Source organism: Lathamus discolor, chromosome Z (genome assembly GCF_037157495.1).
Source record: "Lathamus discolor isolate bLatDis1 chromosome Z, bLatDis1.hap1, whole genome shotgun sequence".
Lineage (NCBI taxonomy): Eukaryota > Metazoa > Chordata > Aves > Psittaciformes > Psittacidae > Lathamus > Lathamus discolor.
This window is the reverse complement of record NC_088909.1, coordinates 20,657,092-20,679,802: the sequence shown is the minus strand read 5'-3', so window position 1 is coordinate 20,679,802 and position 22,711 is coordinate 20,657,092. Positions and strand designations below refer to the sequence as shown.

The following is a 22,711-nucleotide window of genomic DNA, read 5'->3' as shown; positions in this document are numbered from 1 at the left end:
GCAAAAAAGGCAGCCTTTGAAATGGTGTTACAACTGATGATTAAATAGTAAGTTAAGCCAAGAATTTGAATAGAGATAAAGAAATGCTTTTTTTCCCTTGTGAACAAAGAAGATTGAAAATGGATGTTGTCATGTACTTTTCTGCTCCATCCAATATGATTTCATGCATTCCTATATGGATTTTGATGAATTATCCAGATCAATGGCGCTGCATTTAAACACAAGCTAAGAAATAATTACAGATGCATGCAAGATTTATTCATCTGGTAGCACTGTACCAGCTGATGGAAGGATTGGCTGTATCCAATCAATGTTTGAAGGTTCTCAAAAGAAAGAGGTTTTTGGCTCCCACTGCAAAGTGAAAACAAAAATAACCCCCTGAATCCCAGGAGTGCCCCCTTACATCCATGCAGGGAAGTCTGCAGGATGGGACTGGGTCATAGCTGCACTGGTGCTCACACCAGGACTTGCCTTTGCACACCCATACATGTCCTTCATGTGTGGGTCTTCTTCATGTGCTCATTGCATTATACACCGGGGCTGATGAGATCTTACGTGCAAGCAAGTAAAGCGGAGGAGGATGAGCAGTATGGAGGAAGAGGCTAGAGAGCAGACAGCCAGCAATCCCTAGGCAACCAGACCCGCACGGGCAGGGACCAGTGTGATGTGCGGCATGGAGGGAGCCTCCAAACCATGGAGGTGCGGAATGTGGCTCTGTTGTTATGAGGACATGTGCCAGGAGATGCAAGGTAGCATGTTTAAGGCAGATACTGGATTTTGTCTAATATTTCTTCAGGTTTTCCCTGTTGATGTGGCTGTATATCCATATAGGAGCTCTTCCCTTCTCTGGAGCAAAGCTGCTTGCTCCCTGCTGTCACTGCTAGATACCCTGAAGCGTCAGGGAGTCCCACTCCGGAATGCTCCTTGCTGGGACTTCAGGCAATGTATCAGTGCTAATCCTACACACAGATTTCTCATCAAGCTGGTGGAAAGCAGCAATGCATGAAGTCAAAGACAAACCCACAGCTCTCCCATGTTCTGAGGTAAGGGAAGATAAGGAGTGGGATGAATGGACTGACCTAGGTGGAGGCAACCCTTGCAGACATGGGTGCCTGCACAGAAGTCAGAGAAATCCTTGGTAAGACAAACATGCCATATAGGTGACCTCTCTGCTTTTAGAACATTTTCTATTTACTACCAACTTTTTAAAGACAATGCTCTTAAGCCTCCCCTAGTGATCGTGGATGTCTGAATAAACAGCAGGAATGAGCCCTGCCTATGTGCTCCACTTCAAAGGATGCTCCACTCATGCCGGGAAGCACAGGCAAGTAGGAAACCCCTCCAGGCCTGGCCAAAGAGCAGCCATAGGTAGGAAGAGGTTGCTCGGAGGTGTGGCTGGGGTGTCCTGCACTGAAAGCTCCTCTCTGTCACCTTCAAGACTGCATGTAGGTGGCACCTGCTCGAGACTGTATCACGACACACAGCTCTTTATCATGGGTGGGAAAGACACTCTTCCATCCTTAAGGGTGGTCCCTTGGGCAGGATACAGGCTATCTGCTGGGTAGAAATGTGTAGCTTTATCTGCCAACTTTATTTGTAACTTCTGTATTTGTGCCGTTTCTCTGTTTACGTATTTCTGTGCAATGAGATACTCCTCCGAGGATTCCTTCATGCGAAGTTGCTGCTTCCAGTGTTCGTTTAATTTGCGCAGATTTTTGCCTGGACTCTGTTCCCAATTCTCAGCTCTTAACAGCTGCTAGCTATTGTCAGACTCCTCTCTTTCTTTCTCCTATTCCTGCCCATTGTTCAGCAAACTCCCTGGTGCAGTATTTCTTATATTGGGGATTGCAAGACTGTGGAGCTGTTTAACTGAAAATGTTTAAACTGACATTAATGCTGCTCAGTTGGATGTACTGGCTGTCATTTTCCTGAACAAGACTTTGGAAATGGCTCTTACGCTGCTACCAAACCTTACGTACCAAGAGCAATACTGAGGGACTGGGAAATGCTGATTTACGCCATTACAAGTGCTGTCAGAGCCTCACAGCTACAGTGACTGCTCAAGGGGGTGTTTCATGGCCTTGGACTATGATTTTAGAACACTAAATTTCTTTTCAGTGCTGGTGCTCCCAGCAAACCTGCTGCTCAGCACTGGGGTGGCAACGCAGCCCAGCAGGGAATGGGTTACAGTTGAGGCAAAGTGCATCATAAATTGGACTAACTGCCAAAACCTGAGCTGACACTTCCTTGGCATGGCTCCATGGTGCGGTGTGAGCCTGGTTTCTTTCTCCCCTGTATCTCTTCCTTCCCCTCCCAGCAGCATGGAGAAGGTGCTGCCTAAAATCTAGGCTCAGCATAATTTCTCCTCTCTTTCTCCAAAAATTCATCCCCAAAAGAGACCCCAGGAACCTCTGAGGTGGTGCCTTCTCCAAGCATTCAAGCATTTAAATGCATTCAACATATTGGAGGTGGGAAAGGTGTAAGCACAAAGATTTTGGCACAAGGATGGGTGTTTGCTCTGCTGTATTCCAGCCTCCTTCTGCTCTGAACTGTGCTGTTAAGACCAAACTAAGCAGCCCTGCATGGAGCCTGTGCCTGCAGAGTGGAGTGAGTGTGTACCCATCCACAACAGCCCATGCAGAATTACCCTGAGAGCCTGAGGAGGGGCTGCTGGGGCTCAGGGGGAATTCACAAGGGTTTCTGATGGGGGCTGCAAAATAGAGGAGTTGAGCGTTTGGGTCTGTTACGCTGGTGGTCTGAAGGCAAGGAACATAACTGCAGAAGGTGAAATAATAGTTTGTAGACAGTCTTGGTGTTGCTTTTACTCTAATAGGTAATGTAACAGGTATGGGTGAATGGACTGACATGGACCAAGCACTAGGTGTGTGTGTTGCAGGGGAAAAGATAGAGGGAAAGAAAAAAGATAACAACAGGAAGAGGTCAAAAATCTGCCTAAAGTGTATCAGGCCCACTCGGTGGCTGGACTCATGCCTGGCTTGTACAGGCAAGTGGCACATGAGGCAGTAACGCGGCACCGTCATGTCTGGCTGCCTTCGATTCTTCTGCCAGAATCAATGATCATCTCACCAGTATGTGCTTTGAAAAAACAGGTACAAGCCCCTTGTCAGGTCTCCAAGACAGGTAAGAGGCAGGAAGGGCATCCCTGGCACTAACCCAGTGCTGGACTGGGAGACAGCCAGGCAACATGTACCCCTCCTTGTCCTGCTGACTGCAAAGCCAGAGGCACTGGTCTGGAGAGCAGCCAGGAAAAAGCACGGCCCTTTCTGCGGGCCCAGAGCACTGCCTGTGGCCAGAGACCCCTGGTCCTGGGCTCCACAGAACCCTAGAATGGTTTGAATCAGAAAGGACCTTAAAGCTCACCCAGTTCCAACCCCCTGCCACAGGCAGAGACACCTTTCACTACACCAGGTTACTCCAAGCCCCATCCAACCTGCCCTTGAACACTGCCAGGGATGGGGCAGCCACAACCTTCCCCAAGACACCCTGGGTACACACCGTGTGCATTGCACTAGCCATGCCAAACACGTGCCTGTGCTGCTGAGCCCTGGTCACATCTTCTACATAGAGAAAGAAACCCCATATTTCCCCCTTCATCACCTAAAAAGCAGTAGGAAATCAAGAGCTGGTAGTTGAATATTGGCTCAGAACTTGGCCTGGATAACTGAGAAACAAAGTGGTGTTTGCTAAACGGCTAATTAGATCTATACAATCAGTCTGTGGAATGATCCATGCCCAGGGCTCCCCCAGGTCAATCCTGGATGAGTGCTGGGACTCTGCTCCTGTGGGGCTCACCCACCCCTCCCCATCATGCTCTGCCCATCTGCCCAACCCTGCAGGTTGCTGCCTCACTCCACTGCTGCCTTTGCTGCTCGTGCCACTGTGGACATCAATGTCTCGCAAATAGGAGTGTGTTTATTGTTCTCATTGGGGAACCAAGACAAGAAGCTTCAACCTGTTGACCAATAGGGACCACAGGCTCCACTCGTGAGCACAGCTCTAGGTGCTTCATCCCCATCATTGCCAGCTCCTGTAATTTTATGGCAAATGTCACAATGTTTGCTAGATTTTCTTAAAGCCTCAGCCCTTCAAGGCTGGATAATAGATGGACTATTCACTTAAGGAAATAAAAAAGGATAATTCAGCTCTCCTGTTCACAGACAAAAGGCTTTAAAATATAAGCTGGAGGGTTTAGGAAGCAGCAGATAAAAGCAATTTCCAATGGTTGTCTTAATATATATTGAAAAACAGGGGCTTTTTAACAAAGCTCATGATTGGTTTTGGATTCAACTCCTAACCTTAAACACCTGAGTGTGGGGATGCTGCACTGCTCCCCCTCTTCAGCATGGGCTGCACCCTGAGGGAAGGCAGGGGGGCATGGCAGTGGCTACACAACTTCAGCAGTCACTCACATGCTTTTTGGGCTCTCTTGTGTGCTGGGGCCTGCCACAGCGCATCCCCTGAGCAGGGGCAGGACAGGGGGGAGAGTGCTGATGGATTTGTAGCTCCTGGAGTTGGGGAGGAGAGTGTTGCACTGAGAAACCCAGGGCAGGGAAAGGCTGGTGGCTGTGAGAATGGGAAGGAGGGGAAAGGGAGATAACTACACTCTGAGTGGACAGGTGTTATCTGCCCTGCCTGACAGCGCTTGTCCTGGGCCAGAGTGGCTCCTCCTGAGCTGTGCATCCCACGGCTGGTGGCAGATAGCTCTGCCCAATGTGCTGCTGTGTGCACTCTGGACTGAAGCAAAGTCCTTTGAAACTTCTCCCTTTGAACTGGGGTGATTTCTGGTATAGGACCCAGGAGGAGGAAGGGGAGAGGGCAGATGACAGATGGACAGCATCTTCCTATCACACCATGGCCACTAGTGCCTTGAGACCCATGTGGAAGTTGGCTTACTCCATCCTGGACCCCAGATACAAAGAAATTCTGTAAGAATTCTATAAGGAGTTCTTTGATTCTGTAATAAGTTCTTTACTGTGAGGGTGGTGAGGCACTGGAATGGATTGCCCAAAGAAGTGGTAAATGCTCCATCCCTGGCAGTGTTCAAGGCCAGGCTGGACAGAGTTTTGGTTGACACAGGCTAGTGTGAGGTGGTTGCAACTGGATGATCTTAAGGTCCTTTCCAACCCAACCCATTCTGTGATTCCGTAATTCTATAAATTCCCATGTTCCTGCCACTCTTTGCCATTTAAGGATTTCAAACGGACAGCAAATACGTCAGGAAACCACGTGCCACCACCATACTTGCCTCCCAGCATCATAGATGGTGCCAGACCTGATACCAGGTGTGTGAAGAGCCATGGCACAATGGTCTTCTGTCAGCCTGTGGAATAATGAAGCTGAGAGCAGCCACATGTGCTGCAAGGGGACAGAGCTCAAAGCCCCTAATGAGAGATGAGCTGGATGCAGGCTAGCTGGCATAATGCAGGAATTACCCACACAGAGGGACATCTGCCTTGCTGGAGCTACCTGATTCCCTAAGGAGCTTGAAACAGCAATAGGACGCCCTGAGAGCCTCACCGGTAGGAGACAGCCCACCTCCTGCCCTCTCCCCTGTGAGTGCTGCCCTTGCAGGGCAGGCTGTGAGAGTGGAGCTAGGGACATGTGGTACGTCAGACTGCAAGGTGCATGAAGGGAGGGGGATGCTTGGGCTCCCTGCCTCTGTAGGAGAGGAGAAGCAGAAGCTGCAGCTTCCCAGGAGATCCTGAACTCGTCGGCTCTAGAGCTACATCCCTGCACTGCCGTCCCCCAGCATGGGAAAGAGGCTGGGGTGAAAGGTGGGAGACCACAGTGCTGGGTCAGCTGCAGGACATGAGTGCTGCCTGCTGAAGGCCAGAGCTGATGGGAGAGGGGTGCTGTGGGCAGCAGTAGGGGTAAGCAGTGAGAAAACAAACTGAATGGAACAAAACAACCTCAGCTCCAAACCTTGGTGGCAGCTTGCCAGTTCCAGCTGATTTCGTAAGGACATTTCAGCCTCAAAATACAAAATAGCCAAAAAAAGTCAAATATTTCTGTATCAAATCTGTCATCCACAGCTCTCTGGAAGGCAGGAATCTGTCAGTTGGCAATGAAAACAGATTATCCAGGGTTCAAGACTGTGGTTCAGCAAGTTTCTTTGGGGATGAATGCCCTGTGATGTGTTTATCAGCGGTGCTGGCTGCTCTTCACCTCTAAAAAACATGAGAAAAAAAAAGAGATTGCTCCCAAATTCTGGCAGTGTCCCTTTCTCCAGGCACCATGAACTGGCTCCTGCCCTTTCAGATGGGAGCTTTCCCAAAAATGGGATAGCCCTGACCAGTATCATGGGTCATTAAATAGCAATTTATTTAGTCAATATGTCAAGATTTTAGTGATTGCCAGACCAAAGACAACATCGTTACGATATGACACAGCAATGAAGAATGGCAAAGACGTAGCAGGTACTACTACGTCTTTGTCCCCAAGGACCGAACTACATAATTTCTCTGCTCCTCCCTGCAATGCAGTCTGTATCTCTTGGGTCTCTTCAGACTGATCTTAGACTTCTGGGGCATAAAAAAAGGACTAGGAGGGGGAAAACAATACCATACCTCCAGTTTTGCCTGCAAGAGCTGTATCTAAACTGCTGAGTTTCAGTGGAGCTGGCTGCAGAATTTGTTATTTCAGATGGAAAAGTGGCAACCAGTTGAAGCTCTGGTTCAGCCGGTGAATGCTTTCCTGCTTTCCTGGATGTTTCCACATTGTTGGGTACTGCCACAAGCTCTCACTTACAGCTCTGATTTAAAGCTTTCCATGGCAGAAGTTAGGTGGCGGGGGAGGGTAACAGCATCTCAGATACCTTCACACTGACCAAGAGGGGATTTAGTCCTTCAGAAACCAGGTGTTCACAAGGGACAGGACCTCCTGCTTTTCCCTCTCCTCCATTTCTCTAGAGTTTGTATGAGCTCCAGGTAGGAAATGTGTTTTTGAGACAGCCTCCCCTTTCCTTGATGACTTGCATGTGTGGCTTGGAAGGGTAAAGGGAAAAGTCTGCCTCTGGGACTAAGCTTTAATAGGAGAGAGCAGGTCTGGTGGTAGTCTCCTCTGTGCTGGTGTGTGAGAGGGACCAAGTGGAATGGGCATTATAGCAAGAGGCAATGTCTTATGATGGAGTCCTGTACACCTCTGCTCCCCCTGCTTGTGAGTTTTCTGGTGAGGAAGCTCAGTTCTCAAGTTCTCCTGGCAGTGTTTGGTGGGATGGGAAGGTGAGCACTGCTTAACAGCCACCTTCAAGATCGTGTGATGTGGTCTCTGCTCTGCTTTGGGCTAACAGAGGCAGTCCCTGGAGACATTGCACCCAGTTTTGGTGAAATTGGGTCTCCAGGTGGATGAAGACTGAGGGCAAGATGCTGGAAAACATCCAGCTGACTTCAAAGACATCTTTCCTCTTGTGCCCTTCCTCCAGCTCACACACTGCCCTAGGAGTAGCCATATAACGACAGCAGTTCCTTAATTTCTGAGGATAAGAAAGCCTGGGACCTGTACCAAGCTCAACCCTCCTAGACAGTAACAAGCTGATGTCTGCTCCTGTCTCCCCCACCTTGCACTTTTCAGAAGCAGCCTACTCCAGACCTAGCACCAGCAGACACTGCCGAGCTGCTCTTCCCCGGAAATTTGTTTGCAACTCATTTGTGGGAACTGAACAATGCTGGAGATTCCAGTCAACCAGCTCTGGCCTTTATGAGCTGTTTTGTTTTGCTTATCATAGGATGAACTCAATTATTCAAAGCTGCTGGGCATATTTACTTACAGGAGTAAGTTAAACCATAAATTCAGACAAATGTATCTACAAATGTATCTATTGATGCATTTTCCCTTTCTGTTTTATTGGCAGTTGGGCTCCAAAACACAAAGGTGGACTGTTTTATAAACAGTACAATGTGAGTTATCCCAATTAACTGGATTGTTCCATTTCTGCTGCTACTCCCTCCAATTAAACGCAAGGGAGAGCAAGTGACAGGCACAAGTAGGACAGGCACGCAGAAAACCATATTCAAATGCAGCAGCTGTGATAAGAAAATGGAATCTATGTACCTGGCAGTAATATTAATACAAACCCTTGACCTATCATTTTTCTTTCTTCAGTCTGAGAGAGCTAGCAACAATTGCAGCTCATTAAAACAGACCATGTCCTGCAGGTTTTGTGGTCTGTTATCATAGAGCTGCATGGTCCTGCATGGCTGGGAACAGGGACTGCAGCCAACCCTGAAGCCAACCCAACTCTCTTAAACCTAGTGTCATGAGAGAAAGCAAAGGGAAAAAAAGAAAAGACAAACTCAAAAGTGACTGGATTGGACCTCTGGAGTTCCACTGGACCAAGGCCCTGTTCAAAGCAGGGCCACCTTCGAAGTTAAATTCAGTTTGTAAGTTAGCTCAGGTTGCTCAGTGTGGATTATTTCCAAGGACAGAGATTTTACAGCCTCTCTGGGCACCGTGTTCCAATGCTGACTTGTCAGGGCTCACTCTGGAAGCCACTCACCACATCACACAGCATCTGGCTCTACTTCCTTAACTGTTTTCTTGAGGCAAAGTGTGTTGTTGGCAAGTGGGATGCAATAAGTAACAGTAGAGAAGTGACACCATCATGCAAAAACAATTCTTTTGCAAGGAAGAGATGTGAAAACAGTCCCACACAAGACAGGGTGATAAGGAAGGCACTGAGGTGCAGCAGATGCAATTGCATCTCTTTTTCTTCAGCAGTGAGGTTTGTATCCCTCTGCAGAGGCATCTCTCCCTCCCTTCACTCCCTACAGAGAGAGCCAAAGACAACAAGCTTCCTAGCCCTGACACCTCTGATATGTGTGAAGATGGATGGGTTGAATGCAGGCCTAAAAATATTTTACATTTTCACGGTAGTTTCACAACCCTGGTATTATCAAATGATCTTTCAGTGTACTTGGAAGCAGGAGAATAACTTCAGATGGAGTCTGGCTTTTTTGTGTCTGTGTACTTGCAAACTGCCTCTGCCTACACACCTTACAAGGCCTGCTCCTGTTTGGATATGCACATGGAAAACCAATGGTTGTGTGGATGCTGTGTTTGCTCCATTTCCCTCCTTCCTGAAGTTTAGAGGCCTCCCAGAGCAGGTCCCCAACCCTGTGTGGTTAAGCTCAAATCTGCCCTATGCACTATGCTCCACTGACCAGGCTAGTTAGGAACGAGGCTAGGAAGTACAAAACAATTTCAAAATCTGAACAAAAGTAGATTAAGGAAACCAGCTGGAAACCTCTATTTTGCTCATTTTGAAAGCAAAATGTGGGTCACAGATGTGCTTCTACAGACGGAAAACGGCTAAAGAAGAAAAAGACATCAGCAGTGCCCAGAGTCTTTGATGATCAGAGGTAGATTTAGCTCCTAGGCATGGAGACAAGAAAGAGGAGATGAAGTAGGAATAAAAACATAATCAAGAGATTAGAAATGTGGAACTCAACCCACCCATAAATTTGCCTTAGGGAATGATGAAAAAATGCAGTATTGAAAAAAGATGAAACCAACTGCTCCGTCTTACTCTCTTCCCTTCTCTTTCTGTCCTTATAGTTTTACTTTTTTGCAGTCCAAAACACAGGAGGCCCATTACAAAACCTCCCCTCTCCCTCAGCCATGTTTTTTCTTTGCAGATGTGCTGTTTTCTACTGTTCCTTTGCAGTAGCTATGAAATCCTTGCTAAGGACAGGCTGACTTTAAAGCCTAAAAGAAGCAAAGTTTTGCAAGGAAGTCCACATCAGTAGGCAGGTGTGCATGGCAGAGTAGAAAGCAACGCACTCCTGCCCATCTTTTATAGAAGGGCCAGTACTTGCTTCCTGTTTAGGCTAATACAAAAAATTACACCTGTTGTCAGTGAAACCAGTGCTAGACTAGTAGGAGCTGTGCTGCTAGCTCTGGCAGGCTGTTGATTAGCCTGTGACTTGGTCTCCCAGGGGCTGTAACAGGCATGTTGTTTGAGCCATTAATAAAACCTCAAGGTAAAGCACTGAAAGAGCAATGTGGGACAGCAGCAGCACTGACTCGGAGAAGCCCAAATGGTGGTTCCTTAGAAATAGCCAGGCAGTGGAGTGGGTTCTGAAAAGCAGTCAGCGGGTGGTTTCTAGGGTGAAGGGAAGTGCCTGAACCACTCCTGAAGGTCCCACCTATGCTGTCAATGACAGGACATGGTCACTTGGTACCTCTGGGCTTTGTGACATGTACTGAGCAGTCCTGGAGTGTGATATCCGTCTCCTGTAGCAAGAATGGTGCTAGTCCAGTTTTTCAAATTTTGGGGAACTTCAGATTCAGCTTCCTAAATTCAGCCCCAACTGAAGACACATTTTGTAGTTGCTAGTGTTTTAAATCACATATCAGTGTCAATAAAGATAAGCCCTTTCCCGGGGGGGGTGGTGGTGGTGGTGGTGGTGGTAAATGGCAGCAGGGGTGAAGGGGGAAACATAGAAAAATGTCCCAAATCTTTCACTCATGCAGAAGAAAAACAACCTCAAAGCACTGAAGGATTAAATGAAAAATATGCCTCTTTTCACTGGAGTCCACTGGGTATGAATAAATGCCAACTGAGCTCTCACTTGCATCACCATCTGGTGTGATGGCACCAAGGCCTCGAGGTGCAGCAGGACATGTTACACTGCCCCGCCATGGGACAGCATCTCTGCTTCTGGGCACAGAACCATGAGAGGCTCCTAAATGGCAGCAGGTGCCTAAATGTGAAGGAACTTGTTATCTTTAGCTTCACCATCTGACCTAGCCCAGAGAAAAGGGGTGTCCAGCCACAGCATGACTCAGACCGTAGCGAAGGAGAGGCAGTACAGCCCTCCCTTAGCAACGAGGATTCCTTTCACTGGGCTGCAACAGTCCACTGATACTGCTGTGAGTACCACAGCACCCGGCCTCCTCAGTTGATGTCTAGAAACTGCTTGTGGTTTCAGATCTCTTGCTGATGAATTGCCCAGCAGCTGGTCACACTGGGAGGGCTCTGCTTATTATTTTCAACTGCCATCTCACATGGAAGGAAAATCAAAACACTTTCCTCAAAGTAATTGGCTCTAAAACAATTGAAGAACTTTCCACAAGGTTGTAATGCAATTAGGACTGGCATTTTATATAATTTATATCTCTAAAGGTATGTTTATGCCATCAAACCGTTCTGTGAGGGAAAAAAAAATTACTGGCAAGATAAGGATAAGTTTGCTATTACAGGCAATGAAATAGAGATGAAACATGAACATCCACCTAGTAGTGATTAAAAGGCAGCATAACGTCAGGATCAGCACTGAGATGTAGTCACTTTTGATGAGAAATGGCTGGGTGGGATGCTGTGACACCATCTACACATCTGCAGGTTTCCCAGTTGGTTTTTGGTCAGTGCCAAGAGATGTGTCATCACCCGCCTTCTCCTGCAGCACCACAAGAGCAGAAACAATCCTGCACTCTCCAGCTGCCCTGCCAGCTTTGACGGGAGAAGCTCGTGCAGACTGGGGATGATCAGGCCAGCCACACAGAACAAAACCATCAGCCATGCTGGTGCTTGGGTTCGTGTTTTGATAGATATCCAGGAAAACCTTCACAGTGATGCCAGACAATCAAAACACACAATAACAACTCCCAAAGTGTGTGAGTCAGCTGGTGAACTTGTTGACATGGGGTAATGTGAAAGCCAAAAGCATGGATGCGGCACTCCCCTGTCACCATCTGGGGAAGCCTCTATTTCCCTGACTGCCAAAGAGTCCAAGGTATAAATGGGGAAAAGACCTCTCTGTCCTTGCTTGTTCCTTATGCTCATACTTAACTATGTTAGTGACCACTGCCAAGACACAGTACAGGGCCTTGCGATGTTTTGCCTGACTCCTGCAGCTGCTGCAGTTGAAATTATGGAAAGAAAGGCTTTAGCCTCCCTGCCTAGGTGGAGGCAAACAGACTGGAAGAATTACCATTAGAAATGGTTCTGAACTGAAACTGGGGAGGCACTTGACATTTCTTCAGAGCCAGAGCAGCCATTTATAAGCAGATGTTCTGTCTTTATGATAGGATGAACCAAAGCCATGGGTTCAGACAATCAACATTTGAAAATATCTAATGGTAGAGATACCACTGACTATATTATGAGAACATTATGACACTGTAAAAGCAAAGACATCTCTTACCCCTGGTGGTAATCCAGTTGCCTACCAGTACAGTGTATGATTATTAGAAAAGCAAACCCAGCAGATGTACTGCTATACACAGCAGGTAATCATACCCTTCTGTTATGTATCAGACAAATGAAGAAGCCACTGCCACGTCCACAAGATGGTTTGCTTCTGCTCACTAGATCTGTGTTTACAGAAATCTACTTTGAGCTGTTTGGGAGCAGTTTGGGAACCTGGTCTTTGGGTCATGGAACTGACTGAGATTGGCCACAGGGGACTTGAATGTCCTGCCTGATCCTTTCTGCCTTGCAGCAGCCTGTGACACAACACACATCCCAGTCTGTAAGCAGAATCACGTTCAGATCCACTGCTATGAGGTCATTAACTTTAATTACAACTTCAAAGACTATAGACAGGGATACTCACTATTGGGCCGAGTCATTAAGCTGATATTCTCGGGACCGGTTGAAGCATTCTTGGATCCCAGAGTCTGCCCAGAGTCTCATCATAGCTGACAGCAGCTCTGGAGAGAAGGGCTCTGTGTCCTCCATACGACTTACAACATCGCAGACCATCTTGGCATCAGCCTGCAGAGAAAGGAAAAGAGAGGTCACACAGATGCTTAAGGGAGAATCGGGAGCCAGAGATTTCAGAAACAGTTCATGAAACCATGAGGAGTAAAGAGGCTGCACTTTGCAGCCTTTAGGATCCACACCATATGATCCAGCAGAAGGGGAAAAAGGAGGATGAAACAAGAAAGCCACAAGGAAAGAGATTATTTGTGCAATCCACCTCACATCAACAAATAGCTCTATTCAGCAGCCAAACCAGTTGGCACTGTGGATTCGTGGAGTTTCTTGGGAACAGAAATGAAGCCATCTATGTACAAGGACATTTTAAATTGTTAGCAAAGGGACGCATATTGTGCGGTGATGCCTGGTTTAACTTTGCTGAAGTAGGGGCCATCACAAAGGACATCAGAAAGGCTCCAGAAACAATTATTTCAGATGCTGGTTTATTGCTTTTCCTGAATTCTTGTTCTTTGCTCTAAGCCCCTGCCACAGGGGCTAATGCATGGTAATACTGAACACCTTGGCTGGCTGCCTTGCTTTATGACTCACAGGGAGAGGAATCTCCCATGGTTAAGGAGTATGGCAGTGAGGGTTGGGCCAGCTGGCCACTTGCAGATGGAATCTTTTTGGGTAGAAATACGTGAGTTGCTGGAATGGCAACTTTTCCTAACACAGCTCAGGTCTGGAAGATGCGTCAGATTTAGGATGGGAACGTCTAGACAGACTCGGAACATTGAGTTCATCCCTACTGTAATAGTCCCCAGTGGCTGATGCTTCCCTTGTCTGCAAAGCAGGACACCCAAATTCATGTCCCCCTCTGCCTGCTTTGTGGTAAGTGGATCTCTCAGATCCCACATCCCCCAGGCTCCAGGAGCCCCAGGGATGTTGACTAATCTGCAGTTTTTCTTTCATGACTTTGGATATGTTGGAGTAGTCTCATATTTCTACCAGCTGAAAAAAACCCCAATTGTTACTGCTGTAATTAATGGAAAAAGTGGAGCTCTTACTTGTTCTGATTTGTTCAGCCTTGAGAAAAGAAGGCTCAGGGGAGACCTTAGAGCAGCCTTACAATACCTATAGGGGGCTTACTAGAAGTCTGCAGAGGGGCTTTTGACAAGGGCCTGTAGAGACAGGAAAAGGAAGAATGGTTTTAAACTAACAGAGGAGAGATTGAGATGAGCTCTGAGGCAGAAGTTCTTCCCTGTGAGGGTGCTGAGGCCCTGGCACAGGTTGCCCAGAGAAGCTGTGGCTGCCCCATCCCTGGCAGCGTTCAAGGCCAGCTTGGACAGGGCTTGGAGCAACCTGGTCTAGTGGAAGGTGTCCCTGCCTGTGGCAGGGGGCTGGAACTGGGTGAGCTTTAAGATCCCCTCCAACCCAAACCATTCTGTGATTCCTTATGTGTGCTTACAGCAAAGCAGTGAAGACAACCACCTTATTACTTTTTCCCTTATCTGAGATAGGTCCCATTCTTGGACAAATACAGGTTTAAGTCTTCCCACAAACGGGAGAGTGGACAGTCCCCATGCTTTGCTGTCACTGTCCCATGGACAGACAACCCCTCTTCATCACAGCAAAAGACACCCACAGCTGAGCATGCAGCTGCTGAGGAGCCCATGCACTGCCTGCTAAGGAGCAGCTTCTACATCTGTCCTGGCTACAACAGGCTCTGTCCTGCTCCTCTGCCTGCCAGGTGCTACTGCCGCTCCTGGCTATTGCTCAGTTAGCAGCTATGATGGGAACAACCCAGCTGCTGAATGGGTTGCTCTCCCTGGGTACTGCTAGAGCACCGGGTACAAGGTGTTACAGGTTTTGGGGCAAAGCAAGCAGAATATTTCTTAGCTCATGGGTGCAATTAGAAGTAGAGGAGCGCCAGTGTTAGACAGCACCACATTAATCTAATTGCATTGGTGGGAACAATGAGGTGTATGGCATGGCCTGCGTGGATAGGAGCAAAACCCCTCTGCAGCCTTTTGTTATTGAACATCGAAATTATCGAAAAGTTATAGAGCACCAAATTGGTGGAGACTGAAGCTGGTGGAAATTTCAATGCTCAGAGAAAGAGCCTCAAGTCCCCTAAACATCTTTATGGGCTGAAGAAGTCTGTACTGTATGGAGACACCATTCCATAAAATTTAATGCAGTGGAGTCTCTATGCTTTGAAGACTTTATGTTCATAAAATCTTTCTTGCAGAATACTTAACTTTTGGTGCCCAGGATTCCTCCCAGCTCTCTCTACAGACTCTGCTTGTTCTGGAGAAATAGTGTTGATGACTCACACCTCAAAGTCAAGACAAACGAAGAACCTTGAGGAGTTCAGTTAATTTCGAAAGCTTGTTTTCTGCCCCGGAGTGCTTCGTGAGCTCAGTGAATATTCATAAATCATCAGTACAGTTTGCCTGATCTGCTGGAGCTGATATTCTGTTCTTTTCACAGGCTCTACATAACACATGACCTGCTAATGGCTGGTCCGCTTGGGACTGTGCTCTGGCATGACCCTGTTTCTTGTGCATGGGTGGTGCACAAAAGCATACATGCCTTCAGCTAGGTAGGGAGGAGGTCTTACGTTATCTTGACTGCTGGGGGGATTATATGTGTGAGCCACAGATCTGTCCACCTGTCTGTGATAGCAAAGCACGTCTGAATCTCTCCAGCTGTTATAGGCAGGGCGTGGGCTTTTTCTGAGCTTTGCAGATGTAACTGCAGGCTGCTTTCTGTGAAACATCAGAAGGAACAGCATGGCCGTCTAATTTCTGTGCTGGGAAGTAGCTGTCTCACCATTTCCACCACAGAGACTTGTGGCAGTCCCATGACTTAAAATCCAAAACAAGAGGGTTTGAGCAGAAGACATGGATGAACAGCAGTGACAGGGCAGAACAGGAGTGACCAGGGACAGGCACCTCTGGCTGTGTTTACCAGGTCTGCTTGGGCCAGAAGTAGGGCTGAGCTTGAAGGACAGGGGGTTATTTTGGTACATGCTCCTCTGCAGTCACTGGAGATCCCTTCTGGGGATGGGAGAGCTGCCTTCCTGCAGTGCAGGCAGCTGTCTGCAAGGTAGGATGGAGCGAGGGAACAGCTCACAGGTAAGTTTATTGCTACTGCTGAATGGCAATGGAAATATTTCAGTCTGAAGTTTCATTTTGCAGAGTGAACCACTGAACCCTCAGTTTTACAGACTCAGGAAAAGAAGGCGAGGTGAGTATTTCTGAAAGCACTCCCCCGCCCCGCCAAGGATGAAGCCCCTCTGTTAAGGAGCATGGGGCCATCCAGGGGTTCAGGCATTTGTGAGATGATTTAACGAGCAATTAAGGATCCAAGAAGAGAAGATCCCCCTTTCTTTTCTCACTCTCCAGGCTGCATCTCAAGCTGGGAATGACATTAAAATCTCCACCCCCCCCTGGGCTCAGCAGGTAGATTTTTAAATACTGCCTGATTGACTTCTCCCTTCCCACCTCCCCTGAGTCTGGTGCTCCTGCTTTTCCTGAGGTGAGAGGAGCTGAGCCTCCTGCCACGCTCTGCCTCTGTACTCAAGCCAGCAATTAAATAAGGCAAAACAAACCAGACCAAACAGCCCCCCAGCCCGGCCTTGCAGCTCCCATCCAGCAGGGCTGCCTTTAATGAATATCACAGTGGTATTTCAGCTACCTTGGGAGCTAAAAATAGGCAGTGCTCTGCCCCTGGGATTGCTGGAAGGAGCCATGGAATGGTGCAAGGCTGCTTCCTCCATTACTGCCTCTGCCTTCCCCCAGCTGTTCTGTCTCCCACGCCCTTGGTACAAGCTGGCTGGGAGGAGGACACGGGGTTGGGCTGGTCTCCTTCAGGCTGGTTCTTAACTGGTAGGCGCATCCCAGTCCATCCCGACAGCGATTCCACTGCATCCTGCTGCCATTTCCCAATGGCTTGCATTTTCCATAGCAGGACAAACCTTAACCCCGAGCTCATTCATAGAATCACAGACTGGTTTGGGTTGGACGACGCCTTAAAACTCACGCAGTTCCAACCCCCTGCCATGGGCAGAGACACCTTCCACTAGAGCAGGTTGCTCCAAGCCCTGTCCAGTCTGGCCTTGAGCACTGCCAGGGATGGGGCAGCCACAGTTTCTCTGGGCAATCTGTGCCAGGGCCTCACAATCCTCACAGTAAAGAACCTCTTCCTTCTATCTAACCTGAACTTCCCCTGTTTAAGCTTAAACCCATTGCCCCTTGTCCTGTCACTACAGTCCCTGAAGAAGAGTCCCTCCCCCGCATCCTTATAGGCCCCTTCAGACACTGGAAGGCTGCTATGAGGTCTCCATGCAACCTTCTGTTCTCCAGGCTGAACAGCCCCAACTTCCTCAGCCTATCTTTATACAGGAGGTGCTCCAGCCCTGATCATCCTCATGGCCTCCTCTGGACTTGCTCCAACAGCTCCATGTCCTTCGTATGTTGGAGGCACCAGCACTGCACACAGTGCTCCAAGTGAGGTCCCATGAGAGCAGAGCAGAGGGGCAGGATCACCTCCTTCGACCTGCTGGTCACGCTGCTGTATATGCAGCCCAGAATTGATTGCCTTTGGGTTGTTTGCTATCAGGAGTGGGATTTTTTTAGCTCAGTGTCATTCCTGAATGCTGAATGTGCTCACCTACCGTGGGAGAATTGGAGCTGGCTTGTCTGGGCTGGGCTTGTTTTGAGGGAAAGAGCTCAGCTTGGAAACCCTGGGATGATAAATTATACATCCAGGCTTTAGCCATCAAGCTGAAGACCGAATAACTCTGTGTTAAAGAACAACCTCCATGCCAGACAGGGAATGGGGAGGGCTCTGGAAGGCCAGGGCAGGGTGGTGGGGTTGTAAGACAGTGAAATCCAAAGGTATATGTGAACAGGTAGCTTGTAAACTTACTGGGAAGTCAGTGTGGCTCCTTTCCAACCTGGGGCTCTGTGTCTGCCTTTGCAGCAGACACATGGTATAAATCTAGTTCATAAGGGGTTCTGTTTCCTCATTAACCTGGACATAACTGCAGTTATTTAATTGTCTCCCATATGTCACTGACACCAAGCACACAGGCTGTGCTCAGCAAGCAAACTTGTGACGCCACGCAGCCCAATTAATTTGCTACCTTGCAAGAAGGGAGAGGGGCTCTTCCCAGCAGCCTGACGTTACCAGCAGTCGTGTTTGTCTCTGCAAGCAAGTTCTCTGTCCTCATGCTAATACCGACCACCCCTAATTATTTGCTTCTCAACACTAGCCATGATCTGTGCCCACAAAGATACCCACAGAGCTGTTCCTGCCCTGGCTGCAGTAGAGTTGCACTGCAGTGGGACTCAGGTACCCATTTCTTGACATCCCAGGGTAAATCCTACTCTGATCCTTTGAAGTTGGCTAAGGAATGGTTTTCCGGAAGGGGAGAATTTAAGGGAAAGGCAATGCCTTATTTGAAGCTATGTGCTACAAATCTGCTAAGCCCGATAGAGCTGCACTGACTGACAACCACAGAAGCACTGACCTGTGTCATATTATACTGTCCTTTCCTTTTGGTGAACTAAATCCCAGTAAATATATTTTTTTTCTGTTATTTGCTCTGATTAATCATACTTCTCACTCAGCCTATCTCAAAGGTTAACACTGGGACGATTTCCTTTGGCAGCTGATTGTACTTGAAAGCTGCATCTCAGAACATTTCAGAAAACCCATGCATGGGGGGAGAGATGAGCAGTGTATTTTGCTGGTGGTGCAGGACAAATCAGAGGCATGGTACTAGTTATTAGCAAGCAATCTCATTAAAAAAGCTGTGGCCATTACCAGTCAGAAACCTGGCTGAAATCAAACAGATGACTTGAAAACATCCAGCATCCACAAAGGATGCCCCTGGAGGGGGACAGGCCCAGATCCTGATCTCAGGGCACAGCAGTATGGCCTCTGCTACTTCAGCGAGAAATGAGGTCCCATAACATGGGGGCAGAATGTGTTTCATTAACCAAAAATCTCCTCCTCCTCCTTACAGAGCACCTCAGAAATGTGGGCTTTGCTTCTTAGCTCAAGTGTGGCTGCACCTCAGCTAAAGTCAGTTATTTTTACGGTATTTGAAGTCTGAATAAATTCTGGAAACAAAGCAGGGCTGGTGAACATGCCTCTTCCAGAGGCATTCAGGGCCCAGCTCCAAGTCCATAGTAGGAGTTTTGCAGACACTGAACAAATAGCTGCACGTATGACTCTCCTCTTCACTCTCACTCTCACACATCTGTGTTTCAGAGCTGACCTCTCAATCTGTGGATATCTGTCTGGCATGAAGCAGCTGCTGTGAATTGCAGTAGGGACAATCTTCTCCCTGCTCCACTCTTCCATCTACCTTCAGAACATTTTATCAAGGCCTCCCACTTCTTAGCATTTGGTTTGCTGAGAGACCCTGGAAGGTGCTGAGTAAAAAACTATCCAGTGGCTAATTCAAATCTATCCCTTTAGAGAGTACCTTGAGGTGGGCACCCAAACTACATTCCCTCCGCACACTTGTTAGTCAGAAGCAGATCTGGAAAGCTCCCAACACAGATCCCAGTGGTCTGGGAAAGACAAGTTTATGCTGACTCAAAGCTCAGCATAGCACTCTAGCAATCCACATCACACAGCAAAGCTAAGCCTAACAAATTTGGTCAGAGATAGCTGGCTTTCCCCACTGTCATGCTAGCCATCTGCTGTCCAGCTCACAGAAAGGTACTTGGGTACCACACCAGAAGGCTGCTGTCTGTCTGTCCATCAGCAGACAGCTATTTTGAATGAGAAACAGCCATGGAGATGTGCAGAGGTTGTGCTGTCTGGCTAGCAATTAGTAAAGCCCTGGTTTCCATATCCTTCTGAAGCCAAGATGGCACCACCGCCAAACAACTTCTGGTTGTGTGTCTGGTACTTGGTTTAGGAGCTCTGTCCTGAAACCTCGTTACAGCTGTTTTTTCCTGTCTGCTGATTCTCATTTGGGGAAGTGTTGAGCAGGACTGATACTAAAGATTATTATGGCTTTAAAAGCAAGACAGTGACTGTCTGTTTGGTACTACTTCTGTATGACACTGCAGTTCATAAAATAAAATTTGCTGGGTCTTATATGGGTATACACTTTTTTCCCTCCTGCAATACATGTACAATAAGATTCCCTGTTTGCTTGGAGTACTGACTATCTGGCAATCCAGGAACTCAGTAATACGTAGACTACACTAAGCTAGTGGGCTGCCAGATAGCTATCACCATTGTAAGAGTTCCTACAGCCCTATCCCCTGTAGGAAACAGCACTGCATTCACCAGAGAGATGGAAAACCCCACTGTCCATTAGCACAGAGTATGCAAAAGGGATCCCACATTTGCTTGAACAAATTGTAGGAAATTGTAGGGTCCTCCCCTATCCCTGAGGAGCTCAGAGACAAACACAGTGGATAACTGACCTGATTTTTCCAAGGAAGGATGGGAAAGCCAGAAAGCATGTGTTAAATGGTCTCAAAATTGGTCCTCACCCGCTAACTGCAATGGAAGGTGAGAAAATGGCACTGTCTGTCCCAGTCACTTCTAATTTAAGAAGATGGCATCCCTGAGACACCAAGAGCAAACTCCACCAGTGCCCCTCCAACGTCAGGATGCTTTGATGGGTCCTCTGTTTTACAAGCACTGAGTAAGAGGTGATTGTAACTGGGTATGGGATCTGCAAGCCCAAATATCATGCCATGTTGGCGACTTTCAGGCCATGCAGGCACAGAGAGTGCTGCCCGCCAGGGAGGAGACAAGGGAGAGAGTCACACATGGAGGATGTTAGCCGCATGGTTTCATGCTCTGCAGGGACCTGCTGCAGTGCTGAGGAGGAGCTGGGAACACAGAAAGATGAGAGAACAAAATCATTGCAGCTTCCTGCCCTTCTCTGTATGATCCTCTCCACCGCATAAAAGCCTATAAAATGTAGTGGCACTGGAGTGTTTGCGTGGCAGTAAACAGCAGGGAATTGCCCGATATTGCACAGTGGGAATGCAGGTGGAGAAGATGCATCAGTGCTGGGCCTCTGAAACAAATGGCTTTTATTCATCGCAAAGCGACGGCTGAGGATGAGCTGAGTGGGAGTGATGGTGATTCTTTGTGAACCTGCTCCGGGTTTGGGAATTCCTGACAGCTCTAGCCTGCACATCTTCCACCCATCAAATGTCTTTTAAGATATTCTACATCAACGTTGCTTCAAGCCATTGTGCAAGGGTGGCAGGCAGATGGGACACAGTTTCGTGCCAAGCCTTCCCTTCACAAAGGGGAAAACAGGCTTTGTCTTTGGAACAGAAAGGGAAACTAGCCCCTGTGGTGGGAGTATTCCCAGGACAAAGCTAGATTATTTTACATCTCTGGTTAAATGCCGCTCGTGTATGATGATTCCACACTGGGAAGCTGTGCAGTGCTGGAACCCAGTAATTAGTTTAATGCTCAGAGCTTGATGCTGAACGGTGGATGCTAATCTCCACTGTAGAACTAATCTAGCAGATTTACCAGTGATCCCTACAATGAAGGACTAAGTCCGTGGTTTACAGTCATCTGTCCCTGAGGAAGCGACAGTGTTTCAATCAGCAAGAGCCTTGTTTCATTTTATGCTGTTTCACTTGTGATCTGTGTTTAAGATATATACTTAAAGGACAAGGTAAAAAAGGAAAATCCCCCCAGCCCACCCCAATCCTGCTACATTTCAGTTCTCTGTTTCCTCTCCCTTTCTTTGTAACCCATAATTGGGATATCTGGGTAGGGATTTCTTACTGCTCTCCACTGAAACTGCTAACAAACAGTAGGCGGGTTTGGTGTTTGTGGCCAAGCCTTCTGCCTGACTGGGTGTGTCCAAATTACTTCTTGCATTGCTGGTGTGAGAGCAGGTATCACAGCAGCCAAATAATCCTGGATTTTCCCCTTGGTGGAAGAACCTAAAAATCAGGTCTTGTGAAAAATCAGCTTAGATCCAACCTGTTCCCTGCATTCTTCTGCGGACCTCAAATCTTACCCAATACTTCGTTTCCCATCCAGCCAAAGCACTGGCCTTGAGCCCTGCAGTAGTATTTTTGTTTCTTTTGAGTTATTTGGGAGCTCAGAAATACTATTTTACATGCAGGTGAATTTTCAAGCAAAAATTTGGTTTCCAAATGAAAATTCTGAAAAAATGAACAAAACCTTTGGCCTTTAAGGAATGCAAAATCTTTTAGAAAAATTCTCCAAATTTACCTCCTGGCCATGACTACCTGTACATTTGACTGTATTTTACAAATGGTTTTGGTTTCTTTTATACTCTGTTTTTTATCAAATTCATCAAAAATTTCTGCCCAAGTCTAGTAACAAGTACAAGAACTTAATTATCAGGAGTCCTTCAGCCTGCAAAAGAGAAGGCTGCAGGGAGAACTTACAGCACCTTCCCATGCCTAAAGGGGCCAACAAGAAATCTGGAGAAGGGCTTTTAACAAAGGCTTGTAGGGACAGGACAAGGAGGAATGGCTTTAAACTGACAGAGGAGAGATTTAGGTTAGATCTAAGGCAGAAGTTCTTCCCTGTGAGGGTGGTGAGGCCCTGGCACAGGTTGCCCAGAGGAGCTGTGGCTGCCCCCTCCCTGGCAGTGTTCAAGGCCAGGCTGGACAGGGCTTGGAGCAACCTGCTCTAGTGGAAGGTGTCCCTGCCCGTGGTAGGGGGTTGGAACTGGGTGAGCTTTAAGGTCCCTTCCAACCCAAACTAGTCTGGGATTCTGTGATTAACTGCTTATTTTCTGTTTTAATTTGGATTCTCACCGCCTCAAGTGTTCTTGTTTTCAGTCCTGTACTCTTTCAACCTATGTCTTACAAGACTGACCACTGCTGAGTGCAGACAAATGGGTCTTCCTTGGGTTTGATTTGGACTTTGCAGGAGCAAAGCAAGGTACATAATACTGACACCTACATGGCCAGGATACAGGCCCTTAGGGCAAGAGGCCATGCTGGCACTGTGGTTTAAGAGCTGTTCCATTAATTTGCTATATATTAACTAATGGGGCAT

At 47.6% G+C, this 22,711-nt stretch overlaps 1 protein-coding gene across 1 annotated transcript in view; it reads right to left on the bottom strand.

The window, feature by feature from the left end:
• Window positions 1-22,711, bottom strand: part of LOC136005055 (guanine nucleotide-binding protein G(o) subunit alpha) — a 135,966-nt gene that overhangs the window by 26,034 nt on the left and 87,221 nt on the right. Inside the window, exon 4 of the mRNA XM_065662168.1 lies at window positions 12,576-12,736. Within this exon, the coding sequence (XP_065518240.1) occupies window positions 12,576-12,736 (161 nt within the window). The remainder of the gene's footprint in view (window positions 1-12,575; window positions 12,737-22,711) is intronic.